Source organism: Bos indicus, chromosome 4 (genome assembly GCF_029378745.1).
Source record: "Bos indicus isolate NIAB-ARS_2022 breed Sahiwal x Tharparkar chromosome 4, NIAB-ARS_B.indTharparkar_mat_pri_1.0, whole genome shotgun sequence".
Lineage (NCBI taxonomy): Eukaryota > Metazoa > Chordata > Mammalia > Artiodactyla > Bovidae > Bos > Bos indicus.
Window position 1 is genome coordinate 23,263,583 of NC_091763.1, and position 16,952 is coordinate 23,280,534.

General features: G+C 35.8%; 1 protein-coding gene across 8 annotated transcripts in view; it reads right to left on the minus strand.

Moving 5' to 3' along the window:
• Positions 1–16,952, minus strand: part of DGKB (diacylglycerol kinase beta) — an 870,186-nt gene that overhangs the window by 544,990 nt on the left and 308,244 nt on the right. For 4 of the 8 annotated variants that reach the window (XM_019958478.2, XM_019958481.2, XM_019958476.2 and 1 more), the window contains one exon: positions 4,810–4,845. The exons of 2 other annotated variants lie outside the window; for them this stretch is intronic. In XM_019958478.2, the coding sequence (XP_019814037.1) occupies positions 4,810–4,845 (36 nt within the window). The remainder of the gene's footprint in view (positions 1–4,809; positions 4,846–16,952) is intronic. 2 more of the 8 variants (XM_019958480.2, XM_019958482.2) reach the window with 1 other exon arrangement.

A 16,952-nucleotide genomic window follows, 5' to 3' on the forward strand; every position in this document is an offset into this window, starting at 1 on the left:
GGAAAGACTCATAAACCATCTAATATTTTTTCATGGTTTTCTTTGTATTATACTAATTTGTTTCATGTTTACTTCCAAATTGTATGGAAGTCTCTCTGAGCTATTCACTATATTTTACTTAAGCAGCATAGGATAACAGGAGAGTAGTTGAATACTTTTCCCTATTTCCACTAAGAAAATCTTTACTTCTTTTCAATTCTATATGAGCCACAGGAAGGGTCAAGCAATTACATCTTTGAAAAATCTGATGTCCACCAAAATGTCACTGGCCCATGTTGGGGGTTGATTTTCCCTGACTGGCCAAGTTCTATTATGATATCTAAGAATGTTACTTCCAATGCTAAAGTTATAGAAAAATTTCAGGAAGAGCTTGCCAGCATTATTTTGCATCTTTATTCAGGATAAAAGTGCTCTGTGATAATATGGGGCAGTACTTATCACTTCATCTTCAGATTTTTTTTTTTTTATGTTTTGGGGCTCTAAATCACAAACTAAATTAGTTATAATTAAGGTAAATTTTGTCCTGCCAGATAAATTATCCTAGATATAAAGAGTTGGAAAATTATTGCTTCAATCAATAGGAATTATTCAAACACTGAAAAGAGCTGCTTTAACCAAAAAAATGAAAGAACATAGAACATATAACTACAAAATATAAAATACAGTTATCGATATTTCAGCATTTTCAAATATCAACCATTTGTGTTTGCTATGCAGACATTTAAAACATAGAATTCAGTGTCTTGTGATCCTTAGACTCCACTAACTGGGCAATATGTTCTATTAGGATTCCAAAATAATCACCGTCATCATAAACAGAGAAGAAAAGATGAAAAGACAATCCACAGAAGACAGAAAGATGCGATAAATGAAATAAAAAGACGTCACTTTAAAATATGTGCTCTAAAAAAAGTCTTTTTCTGTCTCATGCTGGTTCTCAGAAGTAGAGTGTTTGTAAGTTGCTGAAAAGTGCTTTCACAAAAGAGATGTTTACCACAATACTTAAGCCTGCTGTTATCGATCACTCACAGACGACAAGCAGCAAGTGATGATTACCTCAAGCACAGGATTTTCTTCTCTTTGTCCAATCTCAGCATGAGAGACAGGCAGTGGCAAAGCGCCTTGATTGGTACAAAAGCCACAAAGGGTGGGGGCGAGTTTTGCTTGCCTGCCAACAGTATCCTTTACTGGAATCTCACAACCTGCTTTCTCTGCTACTGCATCACTTGCCCAAGTGGTGCCTTAGCCCGTTCTGCTACTGGAGCTAGGCCCTAAGCATTTCCCTGACACTCTAACATTTTAACTCCAGGAACACAATGTAAATATCTCCCTGAAGCAGGAGTGTTACCATGTTCACCAGGATTTAGACAAGTTACAAACTCCAAGAAAGCAACTTAATAACAGTTGCAAAGCTGCACCTTTAATTATCACAACATTATTACAAGATTTAAACATGTTCCTGATGAGAAACATTAAATCATTTCAATCATGGTGAAGGCTCAAAATCTACTAGAAATCCTTAGAAGTTGCAGGGAAACACGGCTGAGTAGCAAAGTAGTCTTGATATTTTTAGAAATATTTTATATAGTTTTAAGCACAGCTATGACAAATGATATAGAGATTTCCATTTCTTTTTAATTAGTTAAATAAATACTTATTCAAAAAGCAAAAAATACTTTGTACAAAGGCAAAAACGTGGGCTTGGAGGCTGTATTCGAGCTTTGTCTCTGTAAGGACTTGGGCAAGTAAGTTGTTTACCTCTCTAAGCCATCCAGTAATTCATCTATAAAATGGGAAGTTTCAAGTGATGATAAATTGAGAAAAAGCAGATAAAGTACTAGCATTAATTAGGCACTCAGTAAATGACAGTAATTTTTAAAATAGTAAAAAAAAAAAAAAAAAAAAAGGCTACATTTTATCATTAACTCAGGTAGGTTTTTTTGTAAAGATGGGGCTTGTGAAGAAGTACTTTATTTACTTTACAGTATTTTATTTATTTTTCCAGATGTCACCATAACTCAGTGTGATAATCTGAGTCTTTTGTAGGAAGACAGAGGAAAACAACTGAGACAGAATCAATCCTAGTCTTAACATAAGGATTAAGGTGCTACTCACCAACTCAGCCTGAAGGTAAAATTTATACCTTGATCCACAGCCCTGTGGATCATATATCACACATGATAATGTGTATTCTCGTCTAGCATAATTTCATACTGAATGTTAAGTGTGAAAGATTAGAAGATTTCTGTTCAAGAAATTCTGATTAGAAGAAATGAAATTTAGGAATGGGAAAGTCCATGCCAAAATCATTTGGGCTGTTTACTAGCTATGGCTGTGCCACTAGAAAATTAGGTCCCAGTGTATAGACCTCAACACCACTCACTCTCCATTCCCTTGATAAACCGTAATAATTGATGGCCATGGAAAACTGAAGATTAAAAACCTATAAGTAGCTCTCTTGTATTTTCATAGTCATTATCTTGTTCTATCAGGTGAGTTAAAAGCTTAACTTAGTAATTTCTATGTATCTGTTTATGCAAGTTCTAAGTAGAATTTATCTTATATTTTGAATTGTGTAATTTAATTATCACTCAAACCAATGAGTTTTGAGTGTACAATAAGGTGTTGCCATGAAAAATTACTTACATCCTTTGGAAAGGTACAGAAAACAAGATACGTGTGTGTGTGTGGGTGGGTGGGTGGGTATGTGTGGGTGGGTGTAGGAAGATCAGTCAAGTTGGCCTGGACGCAATGTCTATAAAAGATTTGAGAATTAGTAATAAAAAGTGAGAGGTTTTTACACTGAAATTGATTTGTAGATGTCTGTGAGTTTTTCTTATACTTTTAAACAATTGAAAGTATTTTCTTAATAAACAGATATCTTTTCACAAAATAAGGTATGCTTTTGTTATACTTTGAAACAATTGATAATTGAAACTTATTGTGGGCAATAAGGCTATGATGTATGCAAGAAAGGGTCTATGCCACTTCTAAATAATAGATGTATCCACAAAGAAAAGCTCTTGCTCCCAAGTGAAAAGTTTAGCCAATAAATATACATTTACATACATGCACACACAAAACCAATATAGCTTCATATATATATATATACATATTCAGTATAGGAAGACTTTTTAAAACTTCATAGCATAAAACAATGACAAATAAAAAAAATCATGTTTTGGAAACAGCAATTTTGGTCTATTAATTTTATTGATAGTGTACAAATCACATGACTAAATATGGGAGAGCTTTTGAGATTAACAAGTCTAAAGAAAAAATTTTTTAATTTGCAGTTAATTATCTAATGAGCTATGATGGGGCAAAAATAAACTCAATTATCTTAACCATAAAGTTAATTCTCTGACATTAAAAAAATTAGCCTAAATAATAAACTTTTCTAATACCTATGTTACCTGAGTGTAATTTAACATGTCTACTTTAGAATAATTATAATAATAATGGTATCAGCTGACTTAAAGAATACCAACATAGTTTAATATCTCTCAGAGTAGAAACATTATATATGAATCATAGCTACTAGTATATTTTAGGTATGTCTGTAGTTATAAAAGGAAATTTTTAAAAATGTAATGAGGCAGTCTACACTGATTAGAAAATACTTTAGAGCAGAAGACAGAGAGATTATTACTATTTGTGCAATCATCTATCTTGTAAGTGGTGTTGGAGAAGACTATTGAAAGTCCCTTGGACTGCAAGGAGATCCAACCAGTCCATCCTAAAGGAGATCAGTCCTGAATATTCATTGGAAGGACTGATGTTGAAGCTGAAACTCTAATACTTTGGCCACCTGATGCAAAGAGCTGACTCATTTGAAAAGACCCTGATGCTGGGAAAGATTGAGGGCAGGAGGAGAAGGGGATGAGAGAGGATGAGATGGCTAGATGGCATCACCAACTCAATAGACATGAGTTTGGGTGGACTCTGGGAGTTGGTGATGGACAGGGAGGCCTTGTTTGCTGTGGTCCGTGGGGTCGCAAAGAGTCGGACACGACTAAGCGACTGAACTGAACTGAACTGAAAATAAATCAGACTCATATAGTATTTAGATATCATGAGTAATATATTCTAAGCAAGCAGATTCAAATTATAATTTTAAGTGAAAAAATACCATCTGAGCATATGCTTTAGAGATAATAGCAACTGAATGGGGTATCATCAGAGAAAAATGTAGAGGCTTTACTTTACTTCATTAATTTGAAGGTAAAGTTAACACTTTACTGAAAATAAATGCTGTGGCAATGCTTACATTTATTTTCAAAATCAAAGTCATTTATTTAATGACTTATGGTATTCCTATGACTTCCTATGCAATGTTTTATGCCAAGTGATTAATGTAGATGTACTCTTTTAAAAGTGATAGGCACTTCAATGTGAACAAGAGTTTCTCGATTTACCATCACTGCAAGCTACATTTTAAGGGCTTACACTAGTGAACTGTTTGGGTTTTCTGCAAAGTTTAAATGTGACAAATAGGAATAACGCTATTCTTACACACGGGTCAAAACTCTGCAAAGTCACTGTTATTTTATCCTGCTTATTCTGTGCCACATAACTTCTTGTTTCCCTAATGCCTGTCACGAAGGTAGATGGTACAGGCTTCAAATCTATCCCAACATGAAAATATTAATACAAAGATCCCAATTCCAAATATAAAAATATGAGACAAAATAAAACATACAAATTAACATTAGTATGTCACTCTCACAGCCCAAAATGGTCTTTATAACAATACGGATGGATAATGACCTATAATTGTAAGTGTGAAAACCTTTTTTGCTTACGCACCTCAGGGGCTGAAACTCCTGAAGTGGGCAGAGTCTGCTGAAAAAGAGAAGTTCATATTAAAGCTGAAAAAAAGTCATACTGAAAGCAAATACCAATGAAAATTATATCACTACACACCTATGAAATAATTGAGTACATTACAAGTGCATTTCTTTGTCATAATTTTTCTTCTTACTTTCTTTAATAAGCAAAGATCTCTTCATGAAATAAAGATCATTCTAAAGCAGAAGAGATCATGTTATAGAGTTACTCATTCAAAATACAATTTCATATGTTTAAAGTAGACTAACATTTGGTCAATTTCACAGACCTCTCTATAATAACAGTGATATATTACACTCATATTTTGGAATGAGACCTCATCTCCAAGTTCCATTATCATTCATAAACCATTCTTACTAACTTTTTCACTTGCCCATTTACCAGCCCACTATTTCACTTTCCAGTCCAACTCTCAATCCTATCTCAAAAACACTCATCTTCTTTTTGATGTAGATAAAGCTTAGGGAGTTGAATTAACGTGATATTCTGGAAATAAAAAGTACATATTCCATTAATAGCAGTAAGAATTCAAAATATAATGAAATAAGTAGAAAAATTTTACTTGAGAATAATTATTAAAAGATTAAGTTAAATACACTGAAACCAGTCTTTGTGACAGTATATCTTCAATTACCCACTACCTGTTCTTTTCTGAGTCACATGGGGAATTTTGTTTGTTTGTTTGTTTGTTTTGTTTTATTTTTTCTGGCAAGAAACAGAGATTCATTTACCAAATTCCAAAAAGCTGTGGCCTATGGGACTTTATACCATAAAACAAAAATCTGGATGAACAGGTGATAAATTACACTCATCATACTAGATAAATATTTTCTTTGGTTCAAGCAGGAGTAGGAAAGGTTGATAGGAAGCTAGTTCTTAGACACTGTATCTCTAGAAAGAACACTCAGAATATTTGAGTTTCCTCTCCTGTACCAAGCCATGTGAGGATAACTCCCAAAATGAGAACAAAAGAGCTGAGAGTTCAGATACTAGTTTATTCCCTTACCCAGTTGAACACCAGAAAGGAAGTAAAACCCAGAAGAATAAATAGCTACATGAGAGGTTCGTGGCTATTTGATCCTTCTAGAAGGATCCAACACATCCAAGAGCAGAACAAAACAAGTGTAAGACAGCCCTAGAGGAAATTAGTGTTCAGGAATAAAACTTTTTGCCATTTTATACTGTGAAGGAGGAGAGTGAAAAACCTGGCATAAATTCAACATTTAAAAAAATAAGATCATGGGGCATCATTTCATGGCAAATAGAAGGGGAAAAGTTGGAAGCAGTGACAGATTTTCTCTTCTTGGGCTCCAAAATCACTGTGGACACTGACGGCATCCATGAAATTAGAAGATGCTTGCTTCTTTGAAGGAAGGCCATGACAAACCTACACAGTGTATTAAAAAGCAAAGACCACTTTGCCAACAAATGTCCATACGGTCAAAGCTATGGTCTTTCCAGTAGTCATGTATGGAGGGAAGACTTGGACCATAAAGAAGGTTGAGCACCAAAGAATGGATGCTTTCAAATTGTGGTGCTGGAGAAGATTTTTGAGAGTCCCTTGGAAAGCAAGGCAATCAAATCAGTCAATCCCAAAAGAAATCAATCCTGAATATTCACTGGAAAGACTGATGCTGAAGCTGAAGCTCCAATGATTTGGACACCTAATCTGGAGAGCCGACTCACTGGAAAAGACCCTGATTCTGGGAAAGATTGAAGGCAAAAGGAGACGAGGACTTTTTTGGATAGCATCACCAATTCAATGGACATGAACTTGGGAGAACTCCAGGAGGGACAGGGAGGCCTGTTGTGCTGCAGTCCATGGGTTGCAAACAGTTGGACATGACTTAGCAACTGAACAACAATAACAACAACAATACAACACTGGAATATATTTCCAGACTGTAAGTATAAATTACTATAGCAACAGATTTTCATCAAAAAAAGTTATGGAGTCTGGGAAGACGAACTTGGGACAACTATCCCATTAACAGGAGAAGCCTCTGGGGGCCACCGATGCTGTTTCTCAGATGTATTGACAACAGGTTTGATAGAACTTTCATTGAAAGCTTCTGGTGTTGGTAATACGCTTGACTTCTGAGTCCAAGTCACTCAATATAACAACCCAGGGCAATTGGAGGTAGGGAAATTGTGTGTGTTAGCTTCTGTTTGGGCCAGTTCAGAGCATTTTGTCAGCCCTCTACCTTTCTTACTTCTTGGTTGAAGTTTAGATCTAAATAAACATTTAAAGACACAGATGTAGCTCTTCTATCTTTATTACAATATACAAATGTGTGATCTCCTTAAATCCAGATTAAGTGGCTTATCCTATTCTATGGCATTGACCTGAGAGAGTCTCCAGAGACTCTCAAGAAATCAAATAAAGATGCTCAACCAGCAGTCACTACACATGGACATCATCAGATGGTCAATACCAAAATCAGACTGATGATATTCTTTGCAGCCAAGATGGACAAGCAAAAATTGGACTGGGAGCTGACTGTGGCTCAGATCATGAACTCCTTATTGCAAAATTCAGACTTAAATTGAAGAAGTTAGGGAAAACCACTAGGCCATTCAGTTATGACCTAAATCAAATCCTTACTATTAAATAGTGGAAGTGACTAATAGATTCACGGGATTAGATGTGATAGACAGAGTGCCTGAAGAAGTATGGATGGAGGTTTGTAACACTGCAAAGGAAGTAGTAATCAAAACCATCCTCAAGAAAAATAAATGCAAAAGGCAAAATGTTGTCTGAGGAGGCCTTGCAAATAGCTGAGTAAAGAAGAGAAGTGAAAGGCAAATGAGAAAAGGAAAGATACACCTATATGAATGTGGAGTTCCAAAGAATAGCAAGGAGAGGTAAGAAAGTGTTCCTAAGTGAACAATGCAAAGAAATAGAGAAAAAAATAGAATGGGAAAGACTAGAGATCTCTCCTCCAAGTCAGGCTTCAGCAATATGTGAACCATGAACTTCCTGATGTTCAAGCTGGTTTTAGAAAAGGCCGAGGAACCAGAGATCAAATTGCCAACATCTGCTGGATCATCGAAAAAGCAAGAGAGTTCCAGAAAAAGCATCTATTTCTGTTTTATTGACTATGCCAAAGCATCTGACTGTGTGGATCACAATAAACTGTGGAAAATTCTGAAAGAGATGGGAATACCAGACCACCTGATCTGCCTCTTGAGAAATTTGTATGCAGGTCAGGAAGCAACAGTTAGAACTGGACATGGAACAACAGACTGGTTTCAAATAGGAAAAGGAGTACGTCAAGGCTGTATATTGTCACCTTGTTTATTTAACTTATATGCAGAGTACATCATGAGAAACGCTGGACTGGAAGAAACACAAGCTGGAATCAAGATTGCTGGGAGAAACATCAATAACCTCAGATATGCAGATGATACCACCCTTATGGCAGAAAGTGAAGAGGAACTCAAAAGCCTTTTGATGAAAGTGAAAGTGGAGAGTGAAAAAGTTGGCTTATAGCTCAACATTCAGAAAACGAAGATCATGGCATCTGGTCCCCATGAGTTCATGGGAAATAGATGGGGAAACAGTGGAAACAGTGTTAGACTTTATTTTTTGGGCTCCAAAATCACTGCAGATGGTGACTGCAGCCATGAAATTAAAAGACGCTTACTCCTTGGAAGGAAAGTTATGACCAACCTAGATAGCATATTCAAAAGCAGAGATATTACTTTGCCAACAAAGGTTTGTCTAGTCAAGGCTATGGTTTTTCCTGTGCTCTTGTATGGATGTGAGAGTTGGACTGTGAAGAAGGCTGAGCGCCGAAGAATTGATGCTTTTGAACTGTGGTGTTGGAGAAGACTCTTGAGAATCCCTTGGTCTGCAAGGAGATCCAGCCAGTCCATTCTGAAGGAGATCAGCCCTGGGATTTCTTTGGAAGGACTGATGCTAAAGCTGAAACTCCAGTACTTTGGCCACCTCATGCAAAGATTTGACTCATTGGAAAAGACTCTGATGCTGGGAGGGATTGGGGGCAGGAGGAGAAGGGGACGACAGAGGATGAGATGGCTGGATGGCATCACTGACTCGAAGGACATGAGTCTGGGTAAACTCTGGGAGTTGGTGATGGACAGGGAGGCCTGGCGTGCTGTGATTCATGGGGTCGCAAAAAGTCAGACACGACTGAGTGACTGAACTGAACTGAGAGATCTCTTCAAGAAAATTAGGGATACCAAGAGAACACTTCATGCAAAGATGGTCACAATAATGGACAGAAACAGTATGGGCCTAACAGAAGCGATTAAGAAGAGGTGGCAAGTTACACAGAAGAAATGTACAAAAAAGATCTTAATGACCCAGATAACAACAATTGTGTGATCACTCACCTAGAGCCAGAAATCCTACAGTGTGATGTCAATTGGGCCTTAGGAAGCATCACTATGAACAAAGCTAGTGGAGGTGATGGAATTCCAGCTGAACTATTTCAAATCCTAAAAGATGATGCTGTTAAAGTGCAGCACTCAATATGCCAGCAAGTATGGAAAACTCAGCAGTGGCCACAGGATTAGAAAAATTGTTTTCATCCCAATCCCAAAGGACAATACCAAAGAATATTCAAACTACTGCATAACTGTACTCATTTCACACGCTAGCAAAGTAATGCTCAAAATCCTTAAGCTAGGCTTCAACAGTATGTGAACTGAGAACTTCCAGATGTACAATGTAGATTTAGAAAAGGCAGAAGAACCAGAGATCCAATTGCCAACATCCATTGGATCATAAAAACGGCTAGAGAATTCCAGAAAAAATGTCTACTTCTGCTTCATTGACCATGTTAAAGTCTCTGACTGTGTAGACTACAAGAAACTGTGGAAAATTCTTCAAAAGATGGTAATATCAGACCATCATACCTGCCTCCTCAGAAACCTCTATGCAGGTCAAAATCAAAAGTTAGAACCAGACATGGAACAACAGACTGGTTCCAAATTGGGAAAGGAGTACATCAAGGCTGTATACTGTCATCCTGCTTATTTAACGTATATGCAGAGTACATCATGTGAAATGCCAGGCAGCATGAAGCACAAGCTGGAAATAAGAGCAGGGAGAATATCAATAAATTCAGATATGCAGATGACACCACCCTTACAGCAGAAAACAAAGAGGAATTAAAGAGGCTCTTCATGAAGGTGAAATAGGTGAGTGAAAAAAAGCTGGCCTAAAACTCAACATTCATAAAACAAAGATCATGGCATCTGGTCCCATCACTTCATGGTAAATAGATGGGGAGACAATGGAAACTGTGACAGACTTTTATTTTCTTGGGATCCAGAATCACCGTGGACAGTGACTGCAGCCATGAAATTAAAAAATTTGTGCTCCTTGGAAGAAAAGCAATGACAAACCTAGGCAGGGTATTACAAAGCTCAGACATTACTTTGCCTGCAAAGATCCATATAGTCAAAGCTATGGCTTTTCCAGTAATCATGTATTGATGTGAGAGCTGGACAGGAAAAAAGACTGAGCACTGAAGAACTGATGCCTTCAAACTGTGGTGCTGGAGAAGACTCTTGAGAGTCCCTTGGAAAGCAAGGCAATCAAACCAGTCAATCCCAAAAGAAATCAACCCTGAATATTCATTGGAAGGACTGATGCTGAAGCTGAAGCTCCAATACTTTGGCCACCTGACGAGAAGAACTGACTCATTGGAAAAGATCCTGATGCTTGAAAAGCCTGAATGCAGGAGGATGAGATGGTTGGATGGCATCACCAACTCAAAGGACATGAGTTTCAGCAAACTCTGGGAGATGGTGAAGGACAGGAAAGCCTGGCATGCTGCAGTCCATGGGATCACAAAGAGTCAGACATGACTGAGAGATTGAACAACACCAAGGGCATGAATCTCATATGCCTTCTATTCCAAGTGAAAAAACTATAGTTATCAAGTGGTTCAGAATAATAGCCAAGTGCAGTGCAAGAACTTCAAATAGCTCCTGTCCACCCCAGCACTACCAACAAAGAGATAAAACAATCTACAAAAGTCATTTTTAGATAATTATCGGCATAGAAATATAGAAAGAATTATTACTGATTTTGTGGAATAGCTAATATTTTCATAATAATATTATAAATGTTGTTCTTATCTTAGAACTTACCTGCTGAAATATTTAGATATGGTGTCATACTAGTTGCAATTTACTTTCAAAAGGTCCAACTTAATAAATTATATATTAGTGTGTGTATTTTTATAAAATATATACACATGCATACATATAGCCATATATACATATATAAGAATGATTGAAAATTCAATTATTATTTTATGTATTACATATATATATCATAAGAATTACTGATAATTCATACAAGCTTGGGGATATATACTGGATTCATATGTATTGTGTTTGAGAATACTTGTAATAAAATTTGTGGGAAAAATTGATCTCTCTTTTTACCTTCTAACCACATCCTCTAATTCCTAAAAGAGTGCAAAAATCTATAGTGAAATAAAATACATGTATGTGTGTGTGTGTGTATATATATATATGTATATATATACACATTCTCCATGAAAACATGGCAATTCTAAAAGTTTAGGTGGAGACAGCATGATGTGCATGGGAGGCAGTAATGAACACTATTTTCATGGAGACTCAAGAGTCCTCTTTTCAAAATTAAAAAAAATAGGTATTCATCCAGGAGAAAGAAGCTGGGAGAAAGAAGCAAAGAGACACACAGAGAGACCATTTGAAAATAAAAAATAAAAGGAGGTACTTCAAAAACTTTTTTCAGATGAGGCAGAAGCTTATACAAAAGCTATTAGTCTTTTCCAAATCTATTCATTTTGAAAGTGAAAAGAAAGAAAGTGAAAGTCTCTCAGTTGTGTCCAACTCTTTGCGACCTCAAGGACTATACAGTCAATGGAATTCTCCAGGCCAGAATAATGGAGTGGGTAGCTGTTGTCTTCTCCAAGGGATCTTCCCCATCCATGGATCCAACCCAGGGCCCCCACACTGCATGCAGATTCTTTACCAACTGAGCCATCAGGAAAGCCTAAGAATACTGGAGTGGGTAGCCTATCCCTTCTCCAGAGGATCTTCTAGACCCAGGAACTGAACTGAGGTCTCCTGCATTGCAGGCAGATTCTTTACCAGATCGCTTTTGGAGGGGGTGTTGCGAGGGGAGGAGGGGCACAGCACAGGCTTCTCTGGTGGCTCAGCTGGTAAAGAATCTGCCTGCCATGCGGGAGACCTGGGTTGGATCCCTGGGTTGGGAAAATCCCCTGGAGAAGGGAACGGCTACCCACTGCAGTGTTCTGGCCTGGAGAATTCTCTAAGCCACTATTCATTTTGAGGGAGTGTCAAATGGTGAAAAAAAGAGCTCTGAGATTGTACTCACAGGGATTTGGAATACAAAAGTCTATAGGGACCAAGAAGATAATATAAATGGGCCCAGTGCCACAAAAGGCAAAGACTGTGCCAAGTTGAATAATAAAAATCCCATTTTAAGGTATCCCCCATGAAAACACTATGGGATGAAATGGAAGCCTGGCTGCCATTTTGCTACCACTTTCGTAGAGAATCTGTTAGTTACAGATACTCATGTTTGTAAGCTTCATCTTTCTCAAGAGTAGGGGGGATGTGAGTTATCTACAGAGGGCGAGTAAAGTTGGCAGAGAGGTGGTAGAGAGGAAGAAATTAAGGAAATAGTACAGATTTTGTCACTATTTCCCAGAAAATGGGAAAGCAGCTGATGAATAACAGGATCAAGAGAAATTAAGAGCTCAGTGGGAACTAGAAGTAATAAATACATAAGAGAGAAAGCAACCAGCTCTGAGAATTTCACCATCAATGCTCAGCCATCTGACAGCAACACTAGAATTCACTCCAAGAATAAAAGTGATGGAAACAACATATACATGAGCTCATTTTCAATCAAGATATGTAGGCAAAGAGTATACATTAAATTAACTTGCTTATCAGTAGCCTAATCTTGAGTTACAATAAGAAAACATGGCATCTGGGAAAAATAAAAAGAAGCAACTTGACAGAAAACAAAGTCAGAAGTTGCATACTTCTTTTTTTTTCATTTCTGTATACAATTTTTAAATATCAAGGGTGAGCAGAGTAAATGTTTCAGTTTTTTTGAAATTATCATGAATGTGTAACTCTATAAGTAATGTATTTTTAATCAGAATTAATACAAGAGCTGTGTATTGTTTTATTTAAGCAAATGTGAGGTGTGACTACAGAGGAATGTGATTGATTTTTTTTAATCAGTACCATTTTAATATTAAACAGAATACAAAGAACAGATAATTAGTTTAAAAGATACATTTGCCTTCAGGGCACTTATTAAGTTTAACTTAATATTAAGAGTTTTTAAAAATCCTATTATTCTTAAGTATTGAGATATCTCTTGTCTTCATATTTTCTAACATGTAATCATTTTAAATTGACAATTTAATTCAAATTGTCATAAGACAAAGAAAAAAACCTTTGGTGGAGAGATTAGAAGTTTGACAATGTTTAAAACACAATCATAGTATAGTGCTAACATTAAAAGGGTCATAGTTATTTCAAGAGAATGCCAAATTAACAGAATTATATCATTAAATGTATTTACTGATTAACAATGTCTAATTAGTTATAAATCATTATTAATTATATTAACACCTTATACCGATATAAGAATATTCATACATTTTTGAAAATGCTTATGGTATCATTTAATCCTCCCAGTAAAACAAGATATCCCATTTTCCAGATTGGAAAATAGAATCAAAAAGTTTAGATGACTAGCCAAGAAATAAGGTTAGTGACAGAATTCAAACCTATTGCTTCTCTCTGCAGGCGTCATTTATTAAAACAAAAGCAGACTTAACAAAAACTTTTTTTCAAAGCTTTTGTTCTTTAGCCATGTCTCTATTTTTTAAGTGATTTTGAAACAAAATTAGTTTAAATGTTGACAAACACAGCCAAACAGAAACCACAATGTTTCCCTGTTCTGACTGAGAGAACAGGCTTGGATAGCAGCATGGATTAGTTTAACACAAAAATTTTCAGTGCCATGATAAACCTAAAGTGGCCAAATAAAACTAGCTTAAAAAGCTCGTTTCCCTTATATATAATGGATATTTCTGGCATTAAAAAAGGAAAGCAGTTTTGGGTAAAGAAAAATGGTGTTTGTAAAATGATGCACTGCTTATCCCTAAGAGGGTAAATGATTCCTTCCTCACACGTGATATATATATATATATATATATATATATATCCATCCCGAGGACATCTCTAGGTATAGAAACCAAATATGTTTCTAGGAATTTTATGTTTTACATTGAAGTGTCATAATTTTTTTAACCTTTATGATTTTGCACATTCTTAAGTACGTACACTCACAAATCTGAACACAACACAAATTTTTAAAAAGGAAATGGATCAAAAATGATTTTTATACTTCTGTTGTTTATTAACATCTTTAACCGAAGGTTATTTCAATGTATGGCAAGTGTATCAGAAGAAACATGAATTGTTTCTCTTTTCCCCTGGCCCTTGACATATCTGATTAATATGTGAGAAGGAGGGATGGATTAGCAGGTGCAAACTATTATATATATAGAAGAGATAAACAATAAGATCCTGTTGTATCCTGTAATAAATGATAATGGAAAAGTATATGAAAAAGAATATGTATATTCATCATATATAATGAACATATATATGACTGAATATATATGCTGCTGCTGCTAAGTCACTTCAGTTGTGTCCAACTATTCGTGACCCCATGGACTGCAGCCCACCAGCCTCCTCCGTCCATGGAATTTTCCAGGCAAGAGTACTGGCGTGGGGTGCCATCGCCTTTTCCACTGAATATATATATTCATTACAAATAATGAATATGTATATACATGATTGAATATATATATATATATATATATATATCTGAATCACCTTGTTATATACCACAAACTGAAATACCATTGTAAACTGACTATACTTCAATATTTTTTTTTTTAAGAAAATACACATACTGTAATCTTATCCAGTGTTCTTAGTCTAACCACTTCTCACTGGAGCAAAATTTTGAAGCTTGCACAAACATAACTTTAAAGATTAACATATTTTTCACTGAGATGATTTCACTCTTCTTACAATCACTCACAAAGATGTTCTATTCTTACTTTGGTTGATGTGATTGTTTCTGTGTATTTGCAGACTATGTTCAGGAGATACTGAAGATAAGGGCTCCCTCCTAAACAGCTCACTCAATATTCGTATCTGTGTCCAGAAAGAAAGCACACACATCTGGGAATGCATACACCTGGTAAAATGGACAACTGGAAACAAAAGTGGTGCCAAATGTTTTCAATATAAATATTAAAAATATGTTTAATGGTGATATCAAAATCATTTCAAACATCACTATCTATATATAAAGACAATCAACAAGAAAAATGTTATTGTCTTGCCTCCCTGATTACCTAATGAAATAAAGCCACTAGAAATATTATCCTATTTGGTTAGGCCTCATAAAATTATCAGAAGCCAGTATAGTGAAGGGGGTGTTTTTGATTTCTTTCTGGCTGTGATTCACAATAAATATAACTTCACAAAGACTGCTTACACTGCTCGCCTACTCTCCGATCTATTATTCTCTTTTCATTTCTATTCCCCTCTACTTTACTTCAGTACTTTTCTTCAGCATTTTTCTTCTCATTCCTTTTTTGAAGGTCTAGATGCCCCAAATTTACTTCATACCTCACCAGTTTTGGAGGATGGTAGCATAAACATAAAAGATAAGTTTACAACATGGGATTCAGGGTAAGGCAGGTATTGCTTCTAACACTTGCATGTTGTGTGAACTTAGTATATTCCTTCTCCTCTCTAAGCTTCACTTTCCTCAGATGTAGAGGGGATATCATCATTATATCACCTTCAGAATTAAAAGGATGTCTGGCAAATAAGTTCCCAATTAATGTTAACTGCTTTATGAACCATAGAACCCAAACGTTTCCACTGCCTGCTCAGGGCTCAGCAAGAAAGGACTGACTGTATTTTCCTCAGCAGAAAACACTTTTGTTGCTAATAAGGAGATGGGACCAGGCAGATTTATCTTTTAATGAAAATGTCTATGTGAGGATTATTAGAAGAGAGAAAGAAAGAAAGGGGGTGGGGGTGAGGAGAAGTGATCAAAGCAGAAAGCAATGAACAAAAAGGAGATGATAAGCGAAGAGTTTTAGAAGACAAGAGGGTTGGGAGAAGCTAGCCTCCTCAATCTTGGAGACTGTCTCTTCCAAAATCTGAGCAAAGGAAACAATGAAATTGAGTAAAGAAAGGATGAGAACCAATATTTAGACCATGTCCTTAGACTTTTGCTTGAAATATTACAAAATTCTAAGTATCAGATTTAAACCGCCAAAATGCATTCCAAAATGAAATATATATGACTTATTAGTTATTTTTTCAGAGTATTCTTTACAACTCTTACTTTATAAATAGATAATTAAAAGTTACCTATTTATGGGTATGTATATATAATTATCCTTTGAAAGTGGGGGGCAAGAGTCTGAATGAAATATGTTGGTTTGAAATAATAAAGCACCCTAATACAGTAGACTAATATCTACTGAATTTACATCCATAAAATGAGTAATTCTTCGGGCTATGCCTATTTTTTCTCTCAACAAATATATGAACCTGTTCTAGAAATGTACCATTCATTGCATCTTTAGTGACTTGCTTTCTAAAATACAGAAAAATCTCTCAAGGTAATGAAATAATATTGATAATAATATTTAGAATTAAAGCATTAGGCTGCTAAGTTTTCCTTTTCATCAATCTTGGAAAAGACCTTGAATTAAGAAATGAATAAGTTATAATGAAATTTCCTTTCATCCTTTGCTCCTCTAAATATCCACTGATCTCACACCAAAGCATCTTCTAACCAGGTTAAAGTCCAATTCTGTATTCACATTTGGCTTAGATTCAGTTGAGCTAGAATTTTACACTGCCTGCCAGTCAACCTTATCATGAACTTTCATTATGTGCATGTAATTAATTGGGTCCAATGAACAATATCAGTACTGAGTTATAGACTCTTTTCCCCCGACCATATAATTAGAATATAATTA